The 24756-nt window shown below is 43.9% G+C and overlaps 2 protein-coding genes across 6 annotated transcripts in view; one reads left to right on the top strand and one right to left on the bottom strand.

The window, feature by feature from the left end:
• Window positions 1-742: 742 nt before the first annotated feature.
• rchy1 (ring finger and CHY zinc finger domain containing 1) lies at window positions 743-11058 on the bottom strand. 2 transcript variants are annotated; one of them, XM_061260891.1, is made up of 9 exons: window positions 10920-11058; window positions 8713-8832; window positions 5409-5524; window positions 5209-5287; window positions 4979-5023; window positions 4026-4084; window positions 2888-2917; window positions 2173-2293; window positions 743-899 (listed from the first exon to the last, which is right to left on the bottom strand). In XM_061260891.1, exons 2-9 carry the CDS (start codon window positions 8767-8769, stop codon window positions 762-764), a joined length of 645 nt encoding a protein of 214 aa, XP_061116875.1. In that variant the 5' UTR covers window positions 8770-8832; window positions 10920-11058; the 3' UTR covers window positions 743-761. The 2 variants fall into 2 exon arrangements, with proteins under 2 accessions (XP_061116875.1, XP_061116874.1); XM_061260890.1 differs by lacking the exon at window positions 10920-11058 and adding an exon at window positions 10349-10424.
• Window positions 11059-16839: 5781 nt separating this feature from the next.
• The window catches only part of LOC133140657 (uncharacterized), a 35580-nt gene continuing 27663 nt past the window's right edge, over window positions 16840-24756 (top strand). For 3 of the 4 annotated variants that reach the window (XR_009710022.1, XR_009710021.1, XM_061260752.1), the window contains exons 1-3: window positions 16840-17029; window positions 18708-19055; window positions 19575-19697. Coding sequence is in view for 1 of the 4 variants with exons in the window: in XM_061260752.1 (XP_061116736.1) it covers window positions 16963-17029; window positions 18708-19055; window positions 19575-19697 (538 nt within the window). In the remaining 3 variants the exon portion in view is untranslated. The remainder of the gene's footprint in view (window positions 17030-18707; window positions 19056-19574; window positions 19698-24756) is intronic. The other variant, XR_009710023.1, reaches the window with a different exon arrangement.

Below are 24756 nucleotides of genomic sequence, written 5' to 3'. Positions count from 1 at the left end.
TCCTCTGTCTGGGTCACTGTGGGGTCCTCTGTCTGGGTCACTGTGGGGTCCTCTGCCCGGGTCACTGTGGGGCGGGGAGGGGGTGCTCTGTCTGGGTCACTGTGGGGTCCTCTGTCTGGGTCTCTGTGGGGTCCTCTGTCTGGGTCACTGTGGGGTCCTCTGTCTGGGTCACTGTGGGGTCCTCTGTCTGGGTCACTGTGGGGTCCTCTGCCCGGGTCACTGTGGGGCGGGGAGGGGGTGCTCTGTCTGGGTCACTGTGGGGTCCTCTGTCTAGGTCACTATGGGGCTGGGGGGGGGGGGGGGGTGCTCAGTCTGGGTCACTGTGGGGTCCTCTGCCCGGGTCACTATGGGGCTGGGGGGGGGGGGGGGGGTGCTCTGCCCGGGTCACTATGGGGCGGGGGGGGGGGTGCTCTGTCTGGGTCACTGTGGGGCAGGGGGGGGGGGTGCTCTGTCTGGGTCACTGTGGGGCGGGGGGGGGGGTGCTCTGTCTGGGTCACTGTGGGGCAGGGGGGGGGGGTGCTCTGCTCGGGTCACTGTGGGGCAGGGGGGGGGGGGGTGCTCTGCTCGGGTCACTGTGGGGCAGGGGGGGGGGGGGTGCTCTGCTCGGGTCACTGTGGGGCAGGGGGGGGGGGGTGCTCTGCTCGGGTCACTGTGGGGCAGGGGGGGGGGGGGTGCTCTGCTCGGGTCACTGTGGGGCAGGGGGGGGGGGGTGCTCTGCTCGGGTCACTATGGGGCTGGGGGGGGGGGGTGCTCTGCTCGGGTCACTGTGGGGCAGGGGGGGCCGGGGGTGGCTCCAGTCCCCCGTCCTGTGCGGTGTTGTAGGAGCCGCAGTTGCTGCATTTCATCCCGAGGACATGGAAGGGCACCGTGCAGTGACACTGGCAGTCGTTACAAATGATCTGCGGGCCACAAAAGAGTGTGTCATTAAACAAGCGCTGCTGAAATGACATCATTCTGCAAACTGTTTGCAATGGGTTAGGGAAAATGTACAGGAATGTCCTGTTATTCTCACACGATACAGCTACAGCCAGTCTCATTACATTACATATGTCCTGTTATTCTCACACGATACAGCCAGTCTCACTACATTACATATGCCCTGTTATTCTCACACGCTACAGCTAGAGCCAGTCTCACTACATTACATATGTCCTGTTATTCTCACACGCTACAGCTAGAGCCAGTCTCACTACATTACATATGTCCTGTTATTCTCACACGATACAGCTAGAGCCAGTCTCATTACATTACATTACGTTAATGGACTTTGGCAGACACTCTTATCCAGAGTGATGTACAGTTGATTAGACTAAGCAGGAGACAATCCTCCCCTGGAGCAATGCAGGGTTAAGGGCCTTGCTCAAGGGCCCAACGGCTGTGCGGATCTTACTGTGGCTAAACCAGGGATCGAACCACCGACCTTGCGTGTCCCAGTCATTTACCTTAACCACTACGCTACAGGCTGCCCCAGTCATGTACCTTAACCACTACGCTACAGGCTGCCCCAGTCATGTACCTTAACCACTACGCTACAGGCTGCCCCAGTCATGTACCTTAAACACTACGCTACAGGCTGCCCCAGTCATGTACCTTAACCACTACGCTACAGGCTGCCCCAGTCATGTACCTTAACCACTACACTACAGACTGACCCAGTCATGTACCTTAACCACTACACTACAGGCCGCCCCAGTCATGTACCTTAACCACTACACTACAGGCTGCCCCAGTCATGTACCTTAACCACTACACTACAGGCTGCCCCAGTCATGTACCTTAACCACTACGCTACAGGCTGCCCCAGTCATGTACCTTAACCACTACACTCAGCAGGGACAGCTGAATTCACACTACACACACACACACTCAGCAGGGACAGCTGAATTCACATTACACGCACATTCAACAGGGACAGCTGAATTCACACTACACACACATTGAACAGGGACGGCTGAATTCACACTACACACACATTCAACAGGGACAGGGACTGAATTCAGGCTATGCACACACACATTACTTTCATCAATGTGAAATATTCCTTTAATGCTGGAAAATCACTGGGCTATGTCACTGCACAATAATTCAGGGCTCATTGCAATACAAATCAGGCCACTGTTATTTTACTAACATTATTCCAGAAACAAACTCCCAGATTTCCCAGAGCACTACCTTGACAGTGGCATCCTGGTACTCGCTTGGCATGGGGGTCTGAGAGATCTCTTTATCCATGTCCCCCCAGTATTCATCCATGTTCCAAGCAGAGCGCATGCAGAGGGGGCAGCGGTACGCACTGGAGAGGGAAATACTGTTAAAACAGCTGCACTCAGACCCCATACTGCAACCCTGCTCAGCTGACTGCACTCAGACCCCATACTGCAACCCTGCTCAGCTGACTGCACTCAGACCCCATACTGCAACCCTGCTCAGCTGACTGCACTCAGACCCCATACTGCAACCCTGCTCAGCTGACTGCACTCAGACCCCGTACTGCAACCCTGCTCAGCTGACTGCACTCAGACCCCATACTGCAACCCTGCTCAGCTGACTGCACTCAGACCCCACACTGCAACCCTGCAGCACTGAAACCCTGCTCAGGTGTGACAGACAAATAATGTTATCTTACACAAATAAAACACTGGTTATTATGCACGCAGTCACTTTTTACAGGTGACTCACCCTCATTTAGATACATATTACACATTTCCGTATGCATTACACTGATCATTTAGAGTTGGAGAACCCTTACTGTATATAGAGGAACTCATTATTCAAGGAGGAAGCAAAACCTTGAATCTTTTTTAGTCCACCAAAATAAAAACAATAAGCACAAACTTTAATAAAGAAACAAGTCACCAAAGAACGGTAAAAAAGTGTTCATTCTTACCCAGTTTTACACATGTCTTCAAAACAGGTTCTGCAAAAGAAATTTATATAGAAATATTCAGGGAACTCAGGGAATTCTAGCTTCCAACTGTGGTATGCTAGTTTGGAAGTTGATTGTATTCTTCAAGGGTTCTGATTATCTGTATGTTTACACTAGGACTCGGAACTGTACTGTCCTCTCAGGTCCTCTTCGCACTTGTACTTGTGTTTGATCTGCACTTCGTTGTACGTCGCTCTGGATAAGAGCCTCTGCTAAATGCCATGTAATGTAAAAATATTAAGCAGATCATTAAAAGGCTGTTCTTTGAGATGTTTCACATGCTGCAACAGCCAGGCTTGCCAAGAAAAGTAAGATATTCACCTCAGTTTTGACACATTATGTATGATGCTCATTGGTGTTTTTAGAATGATGCCCCACCACACTACCTTTTATTAGATAGTAAAATTCATTTTGCGGCATTTATACACACTGCAATCTATGACATTTCAAAGTTGTGACTTCATTTTTACAGATACATCACTTAAACAGCATCTACAAAGGAATTGCTGCATCTGGGTTATTCCCACGTCAAGCAGGTTGCTCTGTATAACTCCACTGTAAACGCCTAGCAAGCTTAATGGTGGTTGTAAGAGCCATTTATTTGGTTAAAAGAACTACAAGGCGTCGTTTGTTTTAGAATTATTGTGCGTCCGTCAACTACAAGTATTGGCACAGGTGTGCCTTCTGGTGGCACTGAGAAAAAATTTGTCAAACGCATAATATCGCATTGCACAGCATTTTTTTTTTTTTTTCTAGTATTGTTGCATTGAACTAAAGTGGAATTTACTCTGAATCCAGTTCGCAGTTTGGATACATGCATCAAACTTTGATTTTGATTTAAAGCTTGCACACATGCAGATTTCTGCAAACTAAGTAAGCTCGCTCATCAAATATTGTGTATTAAGCGCGCTGGAACAAGGCCACTTCAGGCGTTCATATCAAAACCTGATGTTTGGAAAGCACTGACATCTTTGAAACTGAGATATTTATCCTTAAGAATAATACAACGTATTATACAACTTTGTCTGTAAAAATATCCAACTATACAAGACTTGTACAAGAACTGTATTTGACAATATACTGCACCACCAAAACATACTTGTGTAGAAGGTGACCACAACGAAGAACATGAGCTCCTATCCGGGAGGTGTGAATATCCTTAAGTTGTACATAAAGAAACAAAAAACAAACAGACATATTTAGGTTAGACTATCGGACACCAATAACTGGTGCAGGAATGCCCACTTGCTGGATAAGTCAAACCGCTTTAAATAACTCACAGACTTGACAGAAGTCTTCTTAATATACAGTAGAATACATTTCCTTGTCTTCCAACACTGGAAAAGCATTGTTAAAAATGTACCTCATGAGGGGAAAAAATAGCTACACTGTCCAGTTTGTTGGGTAATTAGGCTAAACTCCAATTCTTGCTGTGCAAGCTGGTAAGGCATTTTCTAGTTACTGATTACACAAGCTCACATATAGGCTGTATGAATACACAGTGCTTGTTAAAACATGAGGTTTGTCAGCATTTTCTAAATCTGAGTAACCCAGTAACAGCAGTGCAAGGTATTTCATCTTATTAGAAATACATTAAATTCCCCCATAATAAAAACAAATTGCCCTCCAAAATGATTTACACTCATGATAAAGTCTTGAAAAATAGCTTTTTGGTTCTGGCAGAAAGTTCATTAGTGAAATCAGGTGGTGTAGGGAATGATTGGAGCAAACACCTAGATGCTGCAGTAGGTTGTGATTTGGTTGTGAAAATCGATATGAGCAAGTGGGAAAATAATTTTGGAGCATATCTACTAATAGGGATGCATTGAAGTGCTCCTACGTCTTTCAACAATGACAGCATAGAGCTCTGTAGGGGTGCCAAATTTTGCACTTATCTTTTGGGGAAATAGAATTACTCATTTCTTTTTTTTCTTTTTTATTATAAAAGTATGGCAATACTTTTGGAGGGCAACATAACCATTAATCACATTACCCCATGCCATTTAAACATACAGTCAACTACGTATAATACACAGGATTGCAAACACTTACCTCCATGCACACAGGGCAGTTCTGTCGTGAAACATTTTCAACACACTGAAACCAAGAAATTATAATTTCTGTCAAACAATCAAGAACACTTATTTTTATTCAAATCAAAGCCGTTACCTTACTTTTTTGTTTTTGTTTTATGATCATAATGGCAGATGAAGACATAAAGGAGCTAACAACCTGGTTTGCCATTCACTGAAAATAATGACAAATTATGAGCAGAAAACTACCTTGTGATTCCCTTGAAGATCGCTAACCAAGCATAGATTACACTTTGTACAATGGAAGTACTTCTCTCGGGGGCCAATCCTGAAAGGGAAAAGGAGTGTTATTTGACATACAGTTTGGATGCCTAAAATTCGTAAGCTATACATTAAAAATTATTCTGGCTGTCCCTCAAATTAGCTAGATGTGCACAGGAAAAGCTCACCGACATATCCCGCAAGGCTGACAGTGGTACTGTTTCTTATCCTTGTCAAACAAGTGACAGACATCACAGTAGTAATCCCCGAATTTCACATTGCACTCCTTGCATACTTGCTGTGCCTGGGTGGGTAAAGGAAAAAGAAACAAGAATTTTGATGTGATATTTTCATAATACTAGGCACAAGGTCATTCTGTTGGTCAGGCACGAACAACATCCAACATACTGCAGGGACAGAACTGGCCCCCACAATGCATGCTAGTCTGAGTCATTGTACTGTAGGTTTTTCCACAAAAAGGGTTATTGTGCCATAAAAACTTGCCTGTAGCCACAAGAATTAAGACTAATCTGCTTCCAGTTACAGTTCACAACTATGCCTTCGTGGTATTTATATCTCCACAACTTTGCTACACATCAAAGAGGTCAGACCTGTAAACACAGCAAATATCCTCCAAGAACTAAGATAATGAAAGCAAATCATATAAAAATCAACCAGCAGTGTGGGAGTTGACCACTCAAACTTTGTGTGAATGTTCTTTATGTGTTCAATAAAGAACAGCAGCCTGGAAATTGGGATTTGTGTCGACTTTGGAGTGTCATATCGCTGGCATTAAACCCAAAATAAGCATATGCCTAGATGTGTTCAATATAGCATTTAAATAACTTTCCCATTCTCGTAAGCTAAATAAGTAACGCATAATGACATACGTTTTGTCATTCTGTGAAAAACAAAACAAAAAAAACAGGTGTCATTAATTGTCCTTTATTAAGGAAGAAGGGAAGTAAATGTTTCACACATTGTTCTAAAATATATTTCCTTCTGAATTGCTAAGTAAAATGGGCCGTTCCAAACATTGTTCCAAGGAACGTCATTTGATTAAAATGTTGATTGGAAAGGTGCAGCAAATTCTAGGATGCTCAGCTAAAATTATGTCAAATGCTTTAAAATGGCAACAAAAACCCAAAACAAGCGGAAGAAAACGAGCATCTACTGTTAAAATGGATAGAAGAAGTCAGAATGGCAAAGATTCAGCCATTCATCAGCTCCAGTAAGATCAAAGATGATCTAAAATTACCTGTAAGTGCTGTTACAGTCAGATGACGTTTGATCGAAGCTAAGCTATCAGTAAGAAGCCCCCGTAAAGCACCATTGTTGGAAAAAAGGGCATGTGCCGAATCAGTTAATATTTCGAAAGGAACACATCGATTGGCCAAAAGAGAAATGGTGTAACATTCTGTGGACTGATGAGAGTAAAATTGTTCTTTTCGGGTCTAGTGGTTGTTGACAGTACGTCAGATTACCCCCCTGTGTACTGAATTCAAGTCACAGTACACTGTGAAGACAGTGAAGAATGGTGGTGCAAAAATCATGGTATGGGGATGTTTTTCATACTACGGTGTTTGGCTCGTATACCAATAGAATGGCCAGAAAGCTGACAGAAAGGTGACAGTAACGAAAGTATGCACAAGAGCATCTCTGAACACACAACACATCATAACTAAGTGGATAGGCTACAAGTAAAAAAAAAAAAAAGTCTAATAAAGACCTAATAAAGTGCTTGGTGAGTGTATTTAATTTATTTTACTGGACTACACTGGTGCTGTAACCTTGCAGTGATATGACATTGATATTGCCTAATACTTGATGAAGGAGTGATGTCAAGTCTTTGACAGCTCAAACCAGTGTTTTTTTTAATCTAGGTCAAAATTATTCAGAAACTTCAACTGGTTATTTGTGTGAACCACTGAAGAGGGATTTATCCCCATTTAGTGTGCTCAGGTGGAGAAAGCGACAATTCAGATGACATTATGGGACCTCCAGCACAAGCGCTAGCTCACAAGGATCGCACAAAACACGCATTGGCTCCTGGCTCACGACTTGACATCACACCTTTGTCAAGTATTCAGCAATATGTCTGCTAACTGAAGTTACGGGACCAACATACTCCAATAACATTAATTAAATATGTTGTTATGCTTGACTATTTAGCTTACGAGAATGGGAAAAGTTATTTTTATGAGATATTGAACAGATATAGGCATATGCTCGTTTTGGGTACAGGTACCCCTTAAAACGGGGAAAAACCATAAATGTGTACTTTTCTGGCTATTTTCAGATTATGCACTCCGACTTTCAAAACGCTACTCAGACATTCAAGTTATTCAAAAAATGCCAAATTGCGCTGCTTGGCTACTATATCAGCATCACTTGGTGTACGATCTCCAAACTTCCACGACTAGTAGATATTTTGGTTAAGAACAGCCACACACATTCTTAAAAAAAATACACAATGCTAAAGTTGGGTCTGGGCAGGAAATGTGAAAATGTTAGATACTCAACCAAGTAGTTGGTAATGTGGACAGTTTCTGATCAAAATGGAACGGAGTACTAGGTATAATAGACCTACTTGTGTACAAAATATGGAGTTGTTCCTGCTAAGTCTTGGCATATTGTGATCATTTCAAAGATTCACAATTCACAATAAAACATACTTTGATGCATCAGTGCCACTTTGTGTATTGTATCCAGACTTGAAATTCTAATAAATATGTTGGTTAAGAATAACCATAAACAAAATGAAGTCAAATTTAAAGTTGGGTCGGGCCAGACAATGACCAAAAAGTGTTAGATGTTCAAACAAGTAGACAGTAAGGTAGAAAGTTTTCAATCAATATGAAATTTTACATTCTTCATATGTACAAGAAATTTAGTTGGTACTGTCATGCATTTGCATGTTTTGATCAGTTGAAACAGGACCTCAATTTACAGGAACATACGTACAAGTCACATCACTGCATATGCAGGCCAATTATACCAACTGAACTACATAAAGTTTAATTTTGATAGGAAACTTCAATTGACTTAATTTTCCTTGTGGCTATTCTTAACCAAAATATCTACTAGTCTTACAAGTCTGGAAGTCATATACACCAAGTGGTGCTCTTTGTAAGCCATCAAATATTTAAAGAAAATTGCCAAGTGACATGATTTAGCATTTATGGACAACCACACCTTTTTATCCGAGCAGTACTATGAAAATGATCATAATCTGGGAATTTGAAAAAATAGTTCCAAACAGAAAATTGTGTCAGGTTTTTTCCTGCTTTAATGGCAAATATATGGTGCTCCAAAATCATTGGGTGCCACCCACCTCTTATGTAAGAGGCGATATCTCTCAAAAGACAAATCCAACGAGGCCAATGTTTTGGATGTTCTCAAGAGGTCAACTCCCACACCTTGATAAGATCAATAATATTTTGCAGCAAACATATTTCTTAGGATATATGCGAGGAGGCTGCTGGACCTTACCTTTTGGACTGTGTTACACACAGAGCATTTCACCTCTTTAACCTGGAAGCGATCCATCTGATGGTTTTCTTCAGCATCGTGGCACAGTCGACAGACGTAGAACTTCCCACAACATGGAGCCTTTAACATGGCGGAAGAAAACATAGGCTCAGAACCGCTTCAACATAAATTAATGACTGCTTGGTGGACTGAACAAAAATAAATGTTTGAAAGTCTCAATACCGGGGAACCTCACTTCAACAATGTAGCCTAAATTGTGGATTTCTCTCCTTCGCTAGACCAAGAAGAAACAGTCTGCATGGACTTCTCTATGCAACATGAGTTTGATACCATTCATTCAATGATGTTAAAATAGGCTGATATAGTTGGATAATCAAGAAGCTCCCCTTGTTATCACCCCTGTAGTAGCCCCTTTAAAGTGAATTGGTAGGTTTCTGAATGGTGTATTCCATTCAGTTCCAGCCACAGCGTTGGGCTCAAATAAATACAGAAAGAGATCTGAAACCATTCACAAGACAAATATTCAATCATTTAGAAATTCAGAAGGGGGGAATACTTTAGTAACCTTAAAATTTTGATTGATACATGTTATTTCCAGAGAAATGCTATATCACCCGAATAAAATATGATAGTTCTGGACCTTAATTGTACAAAATTTAATTTTGCATTCCAGGCCTAAAATGGAGCCCTTTGGGACAGAATATTTCAGAAGACAAGTAGCTCTAATGTTATTCGTTATAAATTACATTTTACATCTTCATTCTAAAGTGGTAGAACTGCACTGTCAACCACGATTCAAAGTCATCTCCTAAATCTAAGCTACTGGGTAGTAGCCTACATGCACACATGTCAAGTACGAACACTGTTCAGCAAGACAATTTCTGAAAATGTATTCTCCCAAAGAAATGTTAAGAAAAGATCAGAGGACGCATACAACCACACATCATATTTTGATCGTGTGCCAAAACAAAATGCAGCCTCGCCATTCAAGCTGTTCAAAACATTGGGTCCGTTAGCTTAGGTTAACTTGCTATTTATCCCGCTACACTGCCTTTGTATGAGGGCTGAAGTGCCGGAAAAAAAATCTAATTTGCTAATTATTGTCCCTGTAGGCCAGTGGAAGTGACAAATGTTGCATTTGACCCAGACAATAGGCCGCAAAATTCTAGCTAGCTACCGTGCTAGGTACAATCTCCTCAAAATTACCTTGGCAAGGCGTAGCTCTGGCAGCTTTATCCAGTTTTACATGCTATATATTTTTGAAGCTGGTAGCACGTCATTCAAAATTAACCGAATTCTAAAGTAACGTTAGCGATCAACTTAGCCATTTCCCTTTTAACAGGTTAACGTAATTACGCCAAGTACCTCGCTCACCGCAGGTTGTCTACCTACTAGCTAGCTAGCTAACGACAATAAACTCATTGCGCAACACACTGGGTTAACGTGAACATTCATGAATTATGTTTATGACTGCCTCACCAGCTACGTAGTTAGCATTAGATACATAACGTTACCACAGTCAACTACTTCACTACACACAACCTAAGTTGGCCATATGCCTACAGCAGCCACTTAACTTCCCATCTATTTTCCAGAACGCATTTTTTAAACAAAATAAAGGCAGTATATGTCTTACTTTTAGCAAACAGCTACGCACGTAATGGTCACATCCAGTCTCAGAAGCAGCCATTTTCAAACTGGTGTTGCATGAAAATGTTTCCGCGGAAATGAAACGGGCGTTTAAAGGCAGGCTCAGAATGAACCTTTTCCTCATTTCAGACAGTTCTTCATAACCATACAAACACGCCTGAAACTATATACGTTATTATATACAATTGTAATTCCACTTCCGGGGAAACGAGAATTTTCATATTTACATCACCGTGTACCAGTGGGCATGTATGTCGATCAAATGTCTGTCAATTTTTCCGTTCCGCACCAATCAATATCCTTTTCACACAGCGCCCATCCTCATTTCACGTCAGTGAAATCAACTCCCAGAGTGTATAAGAACTGGAGAGGCAGAAGGAGCCAGAATTGCTGAAACTAATATGGCGTCCAGTACACCATAACTCTCAATTTCCCCATAGGCGATAATGCAAACAATCCCTGCCTTATTCTACCAAACTCAGGGGGCTACAGTAGCTTTTTTTAACCCAGTTATACCCAAAATACATATAAGAAGAAGAATCAAGACGTGATTTTACCTCACACGATTTGAGAACAAACTTATAAGGCCGCTCAGCAAAGGTGTCACATCACAGGTAGGGCACTACCAAACAAACATTGAAACATGAGAGTAAATGTATTGAAATAAAAGTTGATAGTTTTCCCATATGTTTGAACATAATGATCCATAGATCATTACCCATGTTGTTTATTCTATCCAGCCTTAACTGTACAAACCACAATACTGTTTATCCCTCCCCCTTCTCTGTAAGTGTGCTGACATTGAAACTCCATTGGCTGTGGCAATTAAAACCAATTTGGCAATTCGACCAATGTGCTTGAATTATTGTACAGTTATACAATGTTTTTGTTGAGTGTCCGGCCGTCAACAGATTTTGAAACCTGAATTTAAGGACAATAAAAAGTCCCATGTTCACATTGTTCTTGTTGTGTTGTATCGGAAAACAGTGCTCGTTATGTGGGCAGATAATCGACGGTGTAACCAAGCGATAAAGCGCAGGGATGGGCAAGGATGGCCGTATCTGGATTTTAGACTAACTTCAAATGCTCTTAATAATTTAATTAGCGCAATGTTTTACAAAGTGTGTTTTTAGCCACATTCTGTCATAAACAGCAGCTGATAAATGTTCTTGTATTGTAGAATTTTATTGTAGTCTAATTTACGAGTGAATGCTACATGGTGCATATGGCTAATTGCTGATTGAGCCAGGGGAACTGGTGGCAGCAAAAAATCTGCAAAGGCTACTACACACTAGTTGCCGATCCCTGGCTTAAGAAACAGGCTACTGTACTGGTATTTATATCTATGCCTAAGTTAATATTTAATATATAATGGGCTAATTTCAAAGTTAAGTAATGTTCACCAAGCTTTTTTTGTATCTGACGGGAATAATTTTCTGTGCACATTAAATAGCCTACATTTTCATTTCTAGAGATGCTGTAAAACTGTTTACTGTACCCTAGCATACATGAGGCCATTTTCCATAAGGAATGTTGTTATTCAAAACCACTCATTTAATAATCTGATCCGTGTGAGTCCTAAATTGTTTTTTATAAGTAAGGGTTTTCGGATTCTTGCTTCTGGGTCATATTTGCTTGAGCTGATGCTACTGCAAAGAGGTGGGTTGTGTTATTTTCATGAAAGTGTATTCCAGTAAGAGTAGGCCTATCCATCCGAAGAATTTGCATCCTGTGAAAAGTAGGCCTATCTGGTGAAACAACTACTCTAGCAGGTTAAATTACTAAAAGGTTCAATTTTGAGGTTTAATTTCATTTGAAACGAAGTGACGTCGCCGCCTCTGACATTCTTAATTTCCCCAGAATTTATTTTTAAAATCAAGCTCAGCATTTGACGTCACAGTACATGCTTTAGAGTGCATTTCAGAATTTCAGAACCACGTGTTACAGCAGTGGCATGCAGAAGAGCGTCTATGGTGAGCTTGATTTTAAAAAGAAATTTTGGGAAATGAAGAATGTCAGAGGCGGCGACGTCACTTAGTTTAAAATGAAATGAAACCTTAAAATTGAACCTTTTAGTAATTTAACCTGCTAGAGTAGTGAACTGTTGTGTTCACAGCAACGCTGAATGAAATCAGAAAGTTGCTGTGTTCACAACGGGTGATTGTGGTTTGCAGAAAGAGGTTGTGACTGATTTCATGAACCTACGGGGGAGAGTGGTCTGATCCCTTGGTATGTTACGATCGGAGACATGAAGGCTTGGATAATTTCCGAAGACCAAGATATCGTCAAGGAAAGGTTTGGACCACTAACACTTTCAGAATGCTCAGTGGGGTTTGAAAATAATGTTGCCCATTGTGAAACAGTGATCCCGCATTTAGCCCTGAGCTTAGTGTAGAAATCATTATGGAGCACCCCCCTCCCCTCAGGCAACTGACACCTGCATCATCAAATGTGGGAATAGCATGAGCTTTAGGCTGGTTTTCACCGTGGGTCTTCTGTTAAAATGTATGTTGTGTCACAAATGTGTTACTGTCACCACAAAATGCAGTTTTATCGTGGGATTAAGACTTGTTTATATCAGGAAACTTTGTGCTCAGTTCACTTCAGTCCGACAGTGTTTGTGCTGGGGCCGTGCAGGGATGAGAATTAACACGGAGGACTTTGTTTGTGTTCAGATTCCAGATGGAAGATTCAGGCAGGGAGGATGGCCTGGTTTACCTGGTAAAGAACCTGGGCTGAGCACATACCATATTCAAATGTAAAAAGGCTGCAAGAAAGTCTTTTGTGACGTCCCTGGCAATTCCTGCACATGCTCATACTCTCGACAATATCAATAAGCGTTGCAGGGTGACCATGATTGGGTGTTCCAAATTTGTGAGAAGAGGTTAATAGCATTAAGACAAATTATAAATGCTCTTTAAATAGCACCTTGCCAAGTAGGTCCTGTGGACACCTCACAGACCATGGTGGAATCACCAGTAACCAGAGTATGGACAGAAAGAGGTTAATAACATTAACACACAGGGGCAGTAACGGTAAATTCATGGTTCTCTCACTGACTGATTTTGGGCTTATGATGCCTCCTGAACACAGACCTGGGAGGTGAACATCCGGCTGAAGCTGCAGGAGATGGAGAGGGGCTGCAGACAGGTCTGTGGGAACCAGGGACTGGGGCCCCTCAGCCCACGTCTAGCCTGTGACCAGACCCCTCACCAGGCCACTCTCACTGACCTGTAAGCCCTGCGCACACGCATGTCCATGCGCATGTACAACTATTCTTCTCCTGTGCATCACAGAGGAACCTGGAGATGAAATGTTGCTGAGGGCCCACTCAGTCATTTTGGTTGGTAATGTTGGTGCGGTGGATTAACTCTACTGTAATCAATGAAAATGACATGTATAGTAACTAAGTACCTGAGTGGATCATGGTACTTGAGAGTTTTTATCTTTGTCTTATATCAGTCTTTAAGCAATTAGCATTTTATGAGCCAGCAAAATTACTTATTTACTGGTCAGGTCTTTAATTTGCCTGATCACAACTTGCCCTGTTCTTATTCTGTGACCGTGGTTCAGCATGCTTTCTCTCTCTCACCCTGCAGGCAGTCACCGAACGGCGGTGTTTTACCGCCCAGCTCACTCTCCTCCCGTTACGAGTCTGGCATTTTTGGCGCCCGCGCCGTTGAAGGACATCCTGCACGAGCTGGCATACCAGCCCGCCTCACGTCCACAGCCGCTGCCAGACGTGGTGGTGGACGTGGTGTCTAGCCTGTTCCAGGTGATAATGGACGAGGGTGGTGCCCGAGACGGGGCCAGAGACGAGACGGACACGAGGCTGCTGAGCAGCATGGCTGTCGGCACCGTGGTGTCTGTGCTGCACGCGGTCCGTGCCGATTTCAGCCAGACGGTGGAGTTCTCACGGGCTACCAGGGACAGAATGGTGGTGTTCATTCACACCGAGCTGCAGAGCAATGTGGGCTCCCCTCAGGCCCTGAAGGGGGCGCTGTGCAGCAAAGAAGCCAACACCATCGCTGCCATTGCTACAGCGGTCACTGCTGCTGTCAAACAGCTCCGCCAGGACACACAAGCCTTCTCCAGCCCTAGTGTGACACCGGCACCGATTAGAGATGAGGCCATCACCGGGAGGTCAGAAGAAGTGAAACCGGAAGATGAGGAGGATAAAGCAGCAGGACCCCTGCTGGGCGATTTGGGTACTGCAGATCCACAGGTGGCTGTGATGGAGATGCAGGATGGAGTAAGTACTGTACACTGTGCTTTCATCTTCATTTCATTCATTTCATAATGATTGAGTGTGTTTCAGTATTCTCCATGGAAGTGTAGTGTAGTGTGACCCAGATAAAGTACACAGCAACAACCAAGTGGAGACAAATGCACCAACATTATGGCATCTAATTGCTTTTTAAGGGTGAACATTACAGTTGAATATTCAGGCGAGTGGTATGTATAGTGTAATGGTTGAACCTGGGCTTGTAACAGAAACAATGCAGCTTTGTATCCCAGGTGAAATTCTGCTCTTATACCCTTGAGTAAGGTCCTTAATCTGTACTGCTTCATTAGATATCTGCAATTATAGCATGTTTGTAAAGTGTGTTGAAGTCGCTCTGTAGAACCGGCTAAATGACTAAAGTGATCATGTGACCGGCCTACAGGAGACCCAGGGCACCTCCACCATCACCACGGCAGACACTGAAGCCTCCAGCCAGCTCTCCCCTGTGGAGCCTGTTGTCCCTGGCATGGCAGTGATGGAGCCAGGAGAAGAGGACCTCAGTGGGTCCACAGAGAGCCTGGAGGTAACACCAGAGGAACAGCAGGGTGACACTGAAGAGGCCCTCAGTGGGTCCACAGAGAGCCTGGAGGTAACACCAGAGGAACAGCAGGGTGACACTGAAGAGGCCCTCAGTGGGTCCACAGAGAGCCTGGAGGTAACACCAGAGGAACAGCAGGGTGACACTGAAGAGGACCTCAGTGGGTCCACAGAGAGCCTGGAGGTAACACCAGAGGAACAGCAGGGTGACACTGAAGAGGACCTCAGTGGGTCCACAGAGAGCCTGGAGGTAACACTAGAGGAGCAGCAGGGTGACACTGAAGAGGCCCTCACTGGGTCCACAGAGACCCTGGAGGTAACACCAGAGGAGCAGCAGGGTGACACTGAAGAGGACCTCAGGAAATCCACAGAGAGCCTGGAGGTAACACCAGAGGAACAGCAGGGTGACACTGAAGAGGAGATGCAGGATGCAGTAAGTAACATACACAGCACTTTCACTCTGGGAAACTAAAACCTTAAATGTGCTTAAAAGTGCAGTAAACTGCAAAATAATCAATACTCAAATGTACTGTTTGTATTTAGTTGATCAATTTCAGGACTCAAAATGAGGCAGAGGTGGTAGTTTAATCGTGATCACGTAATAAAACATTTTTTCACATGCACATACAGATTCATTTTAACGGACATATAAACCAGGAGTGGGCGGCACGGATGGTGCAGTGGGCAGCACTGCCGCCTCACAGCAAGGAGGTCCTGGGTTTGAATCCCAGTCGGCTGGGGCCTGTTTGTATGTTCTCCCAGGTTAGGCTGATTGGAGAGTCTAAATTGGCCGTGGGTATGAGTGTGTGAGTGAATGGTGTGTGTGCCCTGCGATGGGCTGGTGACCTGTCCAGGGTGTATTCCTGCCTTTTGCCCAATGTATGCTGGGATAGGCTCCAGCCCCCCTGCGACCCTGTTCAGGATAAGCGGGTTAAGATAATGGACAAGTAGTGGCATCACAGGACCTCGCACTGACAAACCTGAGACCAGAACAGATCACTTTGAAAATCCGTCACAGCCCGAGCAGGGGATCAAACCGGCAACCCTCTGACTGCCAGACGACTGCTCTTACTGCCTGAGCCATGTCGCCCACATGAGAAGAATATTTACATTTTCTAATAACATTTTAAAGAGCTTTTGTAAACTATATGAATTAATTATTGTCTTGAGTACTTGCATCAACGTGTCACACAAAATGTGTAAATACTGTAAGAATTAGGTACCAGAGCCTACACAGTGGGAACAATATTATTATGTAAATACACATTCTTTCAAGGGCATGTTGGAAAAAATGTTTAGAAAACTGCAAAATAAGTAGACTTCACAATACACTGCACAGTGCACTAGCCTACTCTAAGATTATTAATTTTTTGAGAGGTTTTAATCTTAATCAATCTGCCGTACAGTAGACTGTCAGATCTGTGCTGATACATCTCGGCGTTGAGCAGGCTGCGTTAGGGCTGATCAATTTAATTTACAGTCTTTTGAGGTTTTCAGCAAGTGCAAACATTTTTTTATGATTAATATAATTGATATAACTGACATTCAGACGTCTGTGTTAAATTGATAATTTTGCATGCAAGTATTTTCCTGTAATTTTGAGGGCGTTGTCGGCTACATGTGACGTAAGTGAAAACGAAAGTAAAAGTTATACAACGAATACTTTTTATCTTGATTTGTTATAAGTAAACAGCTTTTCTTAGCCTAATTCACTTTTAGTAGCCTAGCTTAATTACTTTCGAGTTTTCACGTCCTCTTATGTAGACTTATGTAGACTTATGATGAAGGTCAAGATGAGAGTTCTCTGTTTGTTTCTGTCGTTGATCTGCGTTATCAGGACCGAAGGTAATTGACGTCATATATGTTATACATGCGATAACTGGCGTTTTATACTGTGCTTATGCTGTGCAAAAGTCTTAGACACCTGTTTAACATTCTGTACAGATAAGATTCTTGCAAAATTGGGTGGTCTGATATCAATGGTGCTATGTTCTATGAAAGGTCCTAAATAAACGTACTATACATTTTACATTACATTTCAGCACTTTGGCAGAATAGTTAAAAACTGAATCAAATCAATATTTTCTGTGACCACCCTACGGCGTTAAAACTGCATCACTTCTCGGAGTTAGGCAACGCTGTCCTGCAGTTCTATAAGACAATCAGCAGGGAGGTTGCTCCTTACATCCTTGATCAAGTTTTTAGGTAAAAAGTAGTCAGTTGCTTACAGTAATATGTTACTTTTTAAAATTAAATACAAAAATGTCTCTGTAAAATTTAATCTTTTGGAAAATGAATATTTGAAAATCTCAAATGTATTCTTTTTTACTAACACACACAAATAAATATTTTGGATTTTCTGGAATTAATCATCTCTGTATGTCGACACACTATCAACCTACGGATTTAAAAACGTTTTGATTGCTACATCATCCATCCATTATCTGAACCCGCTTATCCTGAACAGGGTCACAGGGGGGCTGGAGCCTATCCCAGCATACATTGGGTGAAAGGCAGGAATACACCCTGGATCGGTCGCCAGTCCATCGCAGGGCACACACACCATTCACTCACACAGTCATACCCATGGGCAATTTAGACTCTCCAATTAGCCTAACCTGCATGTCATTGGACTGTGGGAGGAAGCCCACATGAATACAGGGAGAACATGCAAGAGAGAGAGAGAGGCCCAGAGAGGCCCAGAGAGGCCCAGGCCGACGGGGATTCAAACCCAGGACCTCCTTGCTGTGAGGCGGCAGTGCTACCCACTGCACCATCTGTGCCGCCTGCTACACCTTTCTTTCAGAAATAATTCATTTTCATTATGTTCCTGTTTGTTTATTCCTCGATTAGCAGAAAGATTTAATTTCTATGCTACTCCATGTATATTCTAGTGTGTTCAGTTTCTTAACGAGCTCATGAAATAAAACAGACACCGAGGGATTTGTAGGTTTGTGCGCGTATCCTGACGGATTTTCAAAGTGATCTGTTCTGGTCTCAGTGCGAGGTCCTGTGATGCCACTACTTGTCCAGCTGGGGGCGTCTGTGACGTTGCCCTGCTCTGTGGATACCCCACTACCTCTGCGTGAGCTGGAGGTGCAGTGGATGAGGGGACATTTTTAGAAGCACTTTATTATAATAATAATTTCTTATTTAGCTGTCACTTTTATCCAAAGCAACTCACAGTTGACTAAGCAGAGGACAATGCCCCCTGGAGCACTGCGTGGTTAGGGCCTTGCTCAAACAGCCAACAGCTGCATGGATCTTATTGTGGCTACATAAGGGCTTGAACCACCTGCCTTCCAGGGCCCAGTCACGTAGCTTAGCTACTAGGCTACAGGCTACCGATTTCAATGTTGCGTTCAATTTATTGGACAACAAACTGAATTTGCCATTTTGCTGAAAAATAACTAAAATTAACAGGACGTATTAGCTTACATGTACAAAGGAGCAATAAAAGGAGTAGGATTTGCGACACTATTAAAAATTAAATGCAAATGAAAAAGTTACTTGTGTTTTTCAGAACAGCTGGCGGTGACTGGTGCAGACGTGCCCGTATTTGCATATTTGGGTGAAGATGTGATTCTGAACTGCTCAGTGGACACCCATGTTCCTCTCGGAGAGTTAGAAGTCGAGTGGATAAAGACAAATGAAGAAATCCAGGTGCTGCTGTTTATGGAGGGGCGGTACAGAGCGGAGTCACAGCCTGAGAGATTCAGAGGGCGTGCTGAGTTCTTCAGTGAGGAGATTCCCAAAGGCAACTTCTCTCTGAAACTGAGGGATGTAAAAACTGAAGACAGAGGGGAATTCATGTGCAGAGTCCATACAGACAGAAAATCAGTCAATGCAACGGCTTGGCTACAAAAACAGGGTAAGCATGAAGTAGCATGGTCACATACTGTTCGCAATCATCCTAAAATAAATGGTTTGGTGTCTTACACACAAATTTAAATTCACCCGAAAACGGTAAAGCACAGAGCATATCGTGTTTTAATAGTGAAATACGGATGTTTTCAAAATGATATATTTATACTTTGAAAATGCTTTGCATTTTATCATCCAATATATTTTGTAATTAATGTCTAACATTACAGTCTAACAGACCATTCAGGGCTCTTCAGCATGCATGGTGGCTTTCTTAACTTAAAGTTGGTCATTCATTTTTCAGTTTCGGTGGATTTGGCGACACCTGTGGTGACTGGTATTCACACTCCAAATACCAGAGTTCCATTCTAGACAAAGCACATTGAGTGCTTCTCTTTCTAAGAGGATAATTCAGTGGTAGCATATTTATTATTGATTAACAATGATGAATTATGCTTAATAACTTCATTATTTCTTAACAGTGTCCAACTGCTGGGCCCCAGATTTAGTGAAATCTCTGTTGCAGGTTTTCCCTCCTCACATGTGTGCGTCCTGGGTTTCACCATGGCTGCTGCAGTGTTTGCAGTTGTAAGCAGCATTCCTGCTGTTTGCTGCATAAAAAAAGCACAAAAAGAAAAACGAAAGGAAGGTAGGTGTTTATAGTGCACGTTTTCTCCTGTTCCAATTCACTATTATTTAACACTGCTTCACACCAGGGTTCAAAGTCCTACTGTAAATGTAAATGTGTGTGAACTGCTATGTATTAGCCCCATAATTGAATTATTGACCCCTTATAGCCCAGTGAGGCCACTGCTCAAGAACTTTTAGCTGTTCCTTCTTCAAGGCTAAAAAACAGATGTGACCGTGCCTTCGCAGTTCTAGCCCCCACTCTGTTATTTTTATTTCTCTTGATACATTCCTTCTTGCTATATAATTATTATTATCATTTTATGTGTGTATGTTTGTGTATGTTTTCTCATGATGTGAAACACTTTGTAAACTGTATGTTTTGAAAAGTGCTATATAGTCCCCTCAAAAAGTATTGGAACAGCGATGCCAATTACTTTGCTTTTGCAATACACTGAATACATTTAGGGTTGAGATAAAAAGATGAACACGAGACAAGAGTTCAGAATTTCAGCTTTTATTTCCTGGTATTTACACCTAGATGTGTTTGACTACTTAGAACATAGCACCATTGATGTCAGACCACCCAATTTTTAGGTGAGCAAAGGTATTGGAATATAGTGTGTTAAGTAAATGAAAGTAAATGAAAGTAAATAACCGTTAATATTTGGTAGCATATCCCTTGCTTGCAATAACTGTATCAACCCTGCGACCCATTGACATCACCAAACTGTTGCCTTCTTCTTTTGTTATGCTTTTCCAGGTTTTTACTGCAGCCTTTTTCAGTTGTTGTTTGTTTCAGTGGGGTTTTTCCCTTCATTCTCCAAATGCATGCTCAATTTGGTTAAGGTCTGGTGATTGACTTGGCCTGTCTAAAACCTTCCACTTTTTCCACAATTAGTTTGGACACATTTCTCAAATAAGACAAAATTGTGGTCCTCAGAATGAATCCTGCTGCTACCAGCATGAGTTACATCATCTATAAAGATTAGTGAGCCCACTCCAGAAGCATTACATTACATTACATTATTGGCATTTGGCAGACGCTCTTGTCCAGAGCGATGTACAACAAAGTGCATACCCATAACCAGGGCTAAGTGCGCAGAAAGACCCTAGAGGGAAGTACAATTTCAATTGCTACCCGTACAACAAAGATAAGGACTAGGGCCTATTTTTTTTTTTTTTTTTAAACAACAAATGAACAAACAACAAAGCAAAAGTGACCACACTTAACTATCCAAATACTGCTTACCTAGCCAACTAAAAATACCAAAACACAAAGTAAATCACAAAGACAACAATTAAGGTTCACAGGGAGGTAGGGAGGGATGGGGAGAGGTGCTGCTTGAAGCGGTGCGTCTTCAGCTTGCGCTTGAAGGTGGGGAGAGATTGTACAGTTCTGACCTCAACGGGGAGTTAATTCCACCACCGTGGAGCCAGAACAGACAGTAGTCCTGAGCGTGAGGTGGAGGTTCGGAGAGGGGGAGGTGCCAAGCGGCCTGTGGAGGCTGAACGAAGGGGTCTGGCAGGGGTGTAGGGTCTGATGATTTTTTGTAGGTAAGCTGGGGAAGACCCCTTAACTGCTTGGAAGGCTAGCACCAATGTTTTGAATTTGATGCGAGCCATGACAGGCAGCCAGTGGAAGGAAGTAAGCAGGGGGGTGACGTGTGAGTATTTGGGAAGGTTGAAGACCAGACAAGCTGCTGCATTCTGGATAAGTTGGAGGGGTCTGATGGCGGATGCTGGGAGGCCAGCCAAGAGGGAATTGCAGTAGTCCAGGCGGGACAGAACCATCGCTTGGACCAGGAGCTGGGTTGAGTAGGGGGTGAGAAAGGGGCGGATTCTCCGTATGTTGTATAGGAAGAATCTGCATGACCGGGTCACCGCCGCAATGTTCTCGAAAAGGGACAGTTTGCTGTCCATCACCACGCCGAGGTTCCTTGCACGGGGTGATGGCGTGAGTGTGGTATCCCCAAGGGAAATGGAGAGATCCAGGTGGGGAGAGGTATTAGCAGGAATTAATATCATTTCAGTCTTGCCTGGGTTAAGCTTTAGATAGTGGTTATCCATCCAGCTCTGGATGTCACTCAGGCAAGCAGAGATACGGGCAGAAACCTGTGTATCAGATGGTGGGAACGAGATGAAGAGTTGGGTATCATCCGCATAGCAGTGGTAGGATAGCCCATGTGCAGTGATCACAGGGCTAAGGGAACGAGTGTAAAGAGAAAAAAGAAGCGGGCCTAGGACTGAGCCCTGGGGAACTCCTGTGGCAAGGGGCCGAGGTGTCGATACCGTACCAGCCCAGGCAACCTGGAAGGAGCGACCAAAGAGGTAGGACTCAATCCAGTCCAGGGTTGTGCCACAGATGCCCGTTGCTGACAGGGCGGACAGGAGGACGGAGTGATCCACAGTGTTGAAGGCAGCAGAGAGATCTAGAAGAATGAGGACAGAGGAGAGGGAGGCTGCTTGTGCGGCATGGAGCGACTCGGAGAGGACGGAGAGGAGCGCGGAGCACGGTCTCTGTCGAGTGGCCTGATCTGAAGCCAGACTGATGGGGATCTAGCAGGTTTTTGTTAGAAAAGAAAGAAGAAAGTTGAGTAGAAGCAGCTCGTTCTATAGTTTTAGAAAGGAAAGGAAGAAGAGATACCGGGCGGTAGTTCAGGATGATGGAGGGATCCAGGGTAGGCTTTTTTAGCAATGGAGTGATGTGGGCCCTCTTGAAGGATGCTGGAAAACAGCCGGAACACAGGGAGGAGTTGACAAGGGAGGTGACAAATGGGAGAATGTCTGGTGTGATAGTCTGGAGAAGAGAAGAGGGGATAGGGTCAAGGGCACAGGTTGTAGGGCGGTGGGAGAGCAGGAGTTGAGAAACATCAGAGTCTGTAAGGGGGGAGAAAGTGGAAAAGGAAGGGATGGGCCTAGAGGGGGGGAAGGGCACAGTAAGGGGGGCGGTGGTTGTAAAGGATCTGTGGATGACTGTGACCTTCTCATCGAAAAACTCAGCAAAGTCATCAGCAGTGAAGGAGGAGTGAGGTGGAGGAGACGGCGTGCTGAGGAGAGAGGAGAAAATAGAGAACAGTTTCCGGGGGTTAGAAGCGGAGTTCTGAATTTGTGTCTGATAGTATTTTGTTTTGGCGGCAGTGACAGCAGAAGAGAATGCCGCCAGGACAGACTGGTAAATTGTGAGGTCTGAAGGGTCTCTGGATTTTCCCCATTTCCTCTCGGCTGCGCGGAGGCTGCTCCTGGAGGTACGGAGGGTGTCAGATATCCAAGGACTGGGAGGGGATGTGCGAGGTGGCTTTGAGACAGGGGGACAGAGAGAGTCAAAGGCGGAGGAGAGAGATGAAAGGAGGGTGGCAGATGCAGAGTCAGTGGGGAGTTCAAAGAAGGATTTGAGAGGGGGGAGTGAGGCGGTGACAGTGCTGGCAAAGGAAGAGGGTGAGAGGGAGTGGAGGTTACGGCGGGCTGAGGAAGTGTGGGTGGGAGGAGGGGGAGGAGGATGGGGAGGAAGAGGGAGGGAGAATGAGATGAAGTGGTGATCAGATGTATGCAGAGGGGTAACCGTGAAATCGGAGCATGAGCAGTTCCTCACAAGGTCTAGGACATTGCCTGCCTTGTGGGTTGGAGGAGAGTGTTGCAGGGAGAGGCCGAAGGAGTGGATTAGCGGTAGGAAGGCAGCAGCCTGGGAGGCTTCAAGGTGGATGTTGAAGTCTCCAAGGAGAATCAATGGGGTGCCATCCTCAGGGAAGGAGCTGAGAAGGGTGTCTAGCTCATCAAGGAAGTTTCCCAGGGGCCCTGGAGGACGGTAGATAACTGCAATGAAAAGGTTAGTAGGGTAGGATACTGCAACAGAATGGAATTCAAAAGTGGATATGGACAGGTCAGAGAGGGGGAGAACAGAGAATTTCCATGAGGGGGAAATTAAAAGACCAGTACCACCGCCACGGCCGGAAGGCCGGGGAGTGTGCGAGAAGGAGAAGGAGGATGAGAGGGCAGCGGGAGTGGCGGTGTTGTCAGGTGTGATCCAGGTCTCTGTGAGGGCAAGGAATTGTAGGGACTGGAGGGAGGCATATGCAGGGATGAAGTCAGCCTTCTGAGTGGTAGACTGGCAGTTCCATAGTCCCCCTGTGACAGCAAAGTCCTCACAGGGGGTCAGCGGGGGGTAGCTGAGGTTCGAGGGGTTCCGACGCTGTGGAGGCCCACGCCGCGGGGGGGGGGGCATTCAAGAAGCAGCCATTCAAGCCCAAGCCATGACACAAGCCTCCACAGTGCTTCACATATGAGCTTGTATATTTTGGATAATGCGCAGATCCCTTCTTTCTCCTCACTCTGCCCTTTCCAGAGGGCGTGCTGAGTTCTTCAGTGAGGAGATTCCCCTTTCCATTGGGAGTGGTTAATCTTGGTCTCATCAGTCCGTAAAACCTTTTTCCAAACTTTTGTGGCTCATAGCTGTTCATTTTTTTTCTAATTTTAGTCTTGCCTTCTGATTGTTACTACAGAGATTGTTTGTGTACACATTGTTTTTGTCTCTGACTGATGTTTTCGGGGTTTTCTCCACAGCTCTCACAATGTTTCTGTCATCAACTGCTGTTGTTTTCCTTGGTTGACCTTTGTTTCAGGACATTTGTTGCTCACGCTATCCCCAATGCTTGTGCAATGGCTCTGATCGATTTCCCTTCTTTTCAAAACTTCAAATGGCTTGCTTTTCTCCCAAAGACAGCTCTCTGGTCTTCATGTTGTGGTTGACAAATGCATTTCACAAGCAAACCCCAAGGCGCAAACCAACTATTTATTGTTTAATGAATCGATCTAACAGGACACATCTGGACAACAAGAAACCCAGTCACCATTCCAATACTTAATTACCTAAATATTGGGTGGTCTTATACAATAGGTGATATTTCTTGTCAAATCTTGATAAAAATACCAGGACATAAAAGCTGAAAGTCGGATCTGTCATGTCATGAACATGTCTGTCATGAACATCTTTTGACCTCAAACTCAATTGTTTTCAGTGTATTGCAAAAACAAAGGAATTGACTTTGCTGTTCCAATACTTTTACAGGGGATTGTATATACAT

This window comes from Conger conger, chromosome 11 (genome assembly GCF_963514075.1).
Source record: "Conger conger chromosome 11, fConCon1.1, whole genome shotgun sequence".
Classification (NCBI taxonomy): Eukaryota; Metazoa; Chordata; class Actinopteri; order Anguilliformes; family Congridae; genus Conger; species Conger conger.
This window is presented reverse-complemented; position numbering and strand designations above follow the sequence as displayed.